Source organism: Propithecus coquereli, unplaced genomic scaffold, assembly GCF_000956105.1.
Source record: "Propithecus coquereli isolate 6110/MARCELLA unplaced genomic scaffold, Pcoq_1.0 Scaffold110, whole genome shotgun sequence".
NCBI classification, from domain to species: domain Eukaryota; kingdom Metazoa; phylum Chordata; class Mammalia; order Primates; family Indriidae; genus Propithecus; species Propithecus coquereli.
The window spans coordinates 5,232,479-5,236,373 of NW_012134970.1; the positions used below are offsets into that span (position 1 = coordinate 5,232,479).

The 3,895-nt window shown below is 38.1% G+C and overlaps 1 protein-coding gene across 1 annotated transcript in view; it reads right to left on the reverse strand.

Moving 5' to 3' along the window:
* C6 (complement component 6) overlaps window positions 1-3,895 on the reverse strand; it is an 82,194-nt gene that overhangs the window by 76,239 nt on the left and 2,060 nt on the right. Inside the window, exons 2-3 of the mRNA XM_012649577.1 lie at window positions 2,027-2,189; window positions 468-624 (exon numbers count right to left, since the gene is read on the reverse strand). Coding sequence (XP_012505031.1) covers window positions 468-624; window positions 2,027-2,169 — 300 coding nt within the window. The 5' untranslated portion in view covers window positions 2,170-2,189. The remainder of the gene's footprint in view (window positions 1-467; window positions 625-2,026; window positions 2,190-3,895) is intronic.

Consider the following 3,895-nt stretch of genomic DNA (forward strand, 5'->3'; position numbering starts at 1 on the left):
AAGGTATACATGAAACATAAATGAATTTCATGTTTAGACTTGGGGCCCGTTCCCAAGATATCTCATTATGTATATGCAAATATTCCAAAAATCCAAGAAAGTCTAAAATTCAAATACTTGTGGCCCCAAGCATTTGGATAAGGGATACTCAACCTGCACCTGTTTTTGCCTTCATAATTCTCAGAAGGCACAAGCAGTGGAATTCAGAACTGGTTAAGGACAACACAAATACTGAGGGCAGAATTTCCTTTTGGTGTTCTTAAGACAGTAAAACATGTACAATAAATGCTCCCCCCCGCCCCCTGCCTCAAAAAAATTGCTAAATGGAATTTTCCCTCATTGGAAGCTGGGAGAATTTATTTTCAGAAATTGAAGAAATTCAGCAATTCCGTGTTGCCGAGCCTTTTAGGGAATCAGAGCACTATATCATGATTCAGATTTCCTGGAAATGTCTATGCTTCACCTACCTGTTTTTCAAGGCAAGGGTCACAGTCTGACCATGGTCCATAATCTCCCAGGAGGCAGTTGATAGGACATGTTTGCCAGTTACATTCTCTAGTCTCCTGCTTGGTGCAAATCTGGTCACAAAAGTTATCCCGATAGTACTTATCTTCTACTATTTGTCTGTAACAGTGAGGAAAAGGCTGCCTGGAATGAATGTATTCACTGTGGCTCCAGACGCATAAAAAAAAAATATCAATGAACATTAACTATAGTAAATAAAGAAGAAAGAAAGTTTTTATGGAAAACCAAGCAGATTGGCATACATATATGCAGTTCGTATCATTTAATGGAATTCAGGACATACTTTGTGGGGTCCAGGGCAAAATAAAAATGGAGGACTTACTGTTCAAAAACTAAAAATTTCAAGGTGGCAATGGCAGATCATTAAGCCAAGCATGAAGCCCTTCAAAGTGTGGGGGCCTGTGTGACTGCACAGCTTGTAACCCATGAAGCTGGCCCTGATGAGTTGGTCTCCTGAAAGGGACTGGAAGGTAAAGAAAGAAAGAAAAAAAGGAAAGAAAGTTCCTACAGATTGCTTAAAATATGACAACACAGTGTGATAAGTACAACAACTGAAATAGGGCCAAAGATTCAAAGAGAAAGTGACATGAGAGAGACTTCTTGAAAAATTCATGTGAATTCTTAAGGTAACAAAGGGAAGGGCATTTGGTGGGAATGACGTGCAAAGATTCATGGTGGAGGAGAGCATGTTCAGGGGATTCTCCAGAGAGGAGCTCCTGTGACCACCTGGGGATCTTGCTTTACTTGGTAGGCAGCCGAGAGCTACTGAGGACTCTTGAGTAGAAGAGTACTATAAACAAATCTGTTTCACATACTTAGTAGATAGTTTATTGGGCAAGCCAAATGGTGATTTTAATGAGATTCGCACTGCATATATAAAAATAGTTTCTAAAATAAGTCTCTAAAAAGTGCTGTAATAGTTAAAATATACTAAATATATGCTTTTCTCCCCTAAGTCATGGGAGCATCTTCATGGTACCGAAATATCTAGTACACTTAAAGAAACCATGGGGGATGCATATTCTGAATTGGTGAAAAGACTGAATTATTAAATGCTATCAAGTAAACACAGTTTTGTTGCCATTTTGTATGTGCCAACAATCAAGCTAATAGCTAGCAGTGCTGCTCCATTGAGGTCCTGTTAGACTCAGTTTAATGAGTAGAAAATTCTCTGTAATTAACTCACTAACTGTAGGAAAGCAGAGTTATATGCTGATTGAAAAAAAGCTTAAGTAGTGATTCTAAGTAAGTTAAATAGTCAGCCGAAAGTATTGCACGGATTCTTAATTCAATTCCTTGGAAACCCCTTGTTTTTATAGAGAGAACAAAAGAAGACTTCCTTTTATCCTCATGTGGAAAATACCTCAAATTCCATCCAAACATCTTACTTTGAGATGTTTGTTTTTCCCATTGGTTAGTGTGGCACTTCTGATATTGCTGCCTTCATCCTTGAGGTCTCCCAGGGCACAAAGAAAAGCTTTTATAAATAGCTCACACACACCTCTGTCTGCTCTGGGTTCCGGAATTGCAGGTTTTTGAGCAGCTGGACCATTGAGTCCATGGGTATTGATCACAGAAGCAGGCTTGGCCCTTGTCAATCAGAGCATTTAACAGGATGAAATGCAGGATGGTGTGTCTGGTCATGCCTTGAGAGCCACCAGGCCCTAAAACAAAATCATGTAATACATATCAAATACTTATTGGGGGTAAAACTTTACAAGTCATCCTGAGTCACAGATTGAAGTGTGATTTTAGAAAACATCTGCATTTCTCTGCCTTCATTAAGTCAATACCTGCAAATTCACATGCTCATGAGTACAAATCCTATTTTCAAAGATTTTTTTTTAGGGTGGAGATTACCATAGTTACAACCCTAGTACTAGTAAGTTTCTTTGAACTGTTAGTGATAGGCTACAAGACTTTATTCCAAAAAGTATTTGAGACTTATATGATATACTTCTCAAAACAACTGCTCATTTTTTTGTGTGGACAGTACTCTCAGGTACAGTTCAGTTTTTCATACTTTTCTGAGACTGGGGAAGAAGTTTGGACCATTCTTCTGGAAGGTCTATTTCATTTCCTGGTGTCCTGGAAACCTGTTAAAGAGAGTTCACTGTCCAACTGCCTCTACATATAGAGTTAGAAGCTAGAGCTGGAATGGATATTTGAAACCTCCAGGTGAAACTTCTTCATTTTATGGAGATGAAAATGAAGTTCAAGGAGGTACAATAGAATTGGGGCTGCATGACAAGTGAGAGCTCAAGACTCCCTTGAATGAGGTACATCCTTTCACTGAATTTCTTCCCCCCCCCTTTTTTTTTTTGAGACACAGTCTCTCTTTGTCCTCTCCACTAGTGTGCAGTGGCATGATCACAGCTCACTGCTACTTCAAGCAGGACTGGACTGGAGCGATTGATCCTCCTGCCTCAGCCTCCCAAATAGCTGGGACTATAGGTGTGAGCCATTGTGCCAAGTTAATTTTTATATTTTTTGTAGAGACAGGGTCTCACTCTTGCTGAGGCTGGTCTTGAACTTCTGGCCTCAAGTGATCCTCCCACCTCGGCCTCCCAGAGTGCTAGGATTAGAGCTGGTGCCCAGTCCCCTTCACTGAATTTCTAACAACACTATTTACTGCATTAATGAAGCATTAAGATGCCTGGAGCTCCACTCCCAGGCTATAAGAGGATGGCCAGCAAAATTCTTGACCAGTGGTTCCCACCTGTATGCTGTGGAGCCTTGAGGATCTGTAAATTATTTGCAAAACCATCTCTGTCCCCTAATATTGCCAGTTTGATCTCACTATCACTAACAAAACATACAACATGATTAATATATGTGTGTATATATGGACGATGATGTTATATTTAATATAGTAACTTTTATTTTAAAAAGTAAAATGCCATTCACCTAACTTTGTGTCTCGGTTTCATTACCTATAAAAGTGATACTTTCACCGTCCTCATAAGGCTTTTGTTAGGATTCATTAGGAAGGTTCATGTAAAATGCTTAGAACAATCCTTGGCATAGAATCATCACTCAATAAATATTAGCTTTTCAAATTAGAAATAACTTTTAAGAGTGTTGCAAATTTAATAGTATCTTTTGGTCATAAATTTTTTTCAAAATTAGGTGTTCTCCAAATTATAGCAAATGAAGATTAAAAATATGTTTTGATATTAAATAAAGCTATTCATGTTCAAAATATTTAAAAATATGGCTTTAGTTGTTTTGTCTCTTAAAAATAAAATCATATTCCTGATTACCATATTTGAAATCACAATTTCCCCCTACCGTTTTCTATCTTCTTTCGCTGCTTTATTTTCTCTGTTATACATCCCTTCCTAATGTATACATAATTATTTAAGTTTAA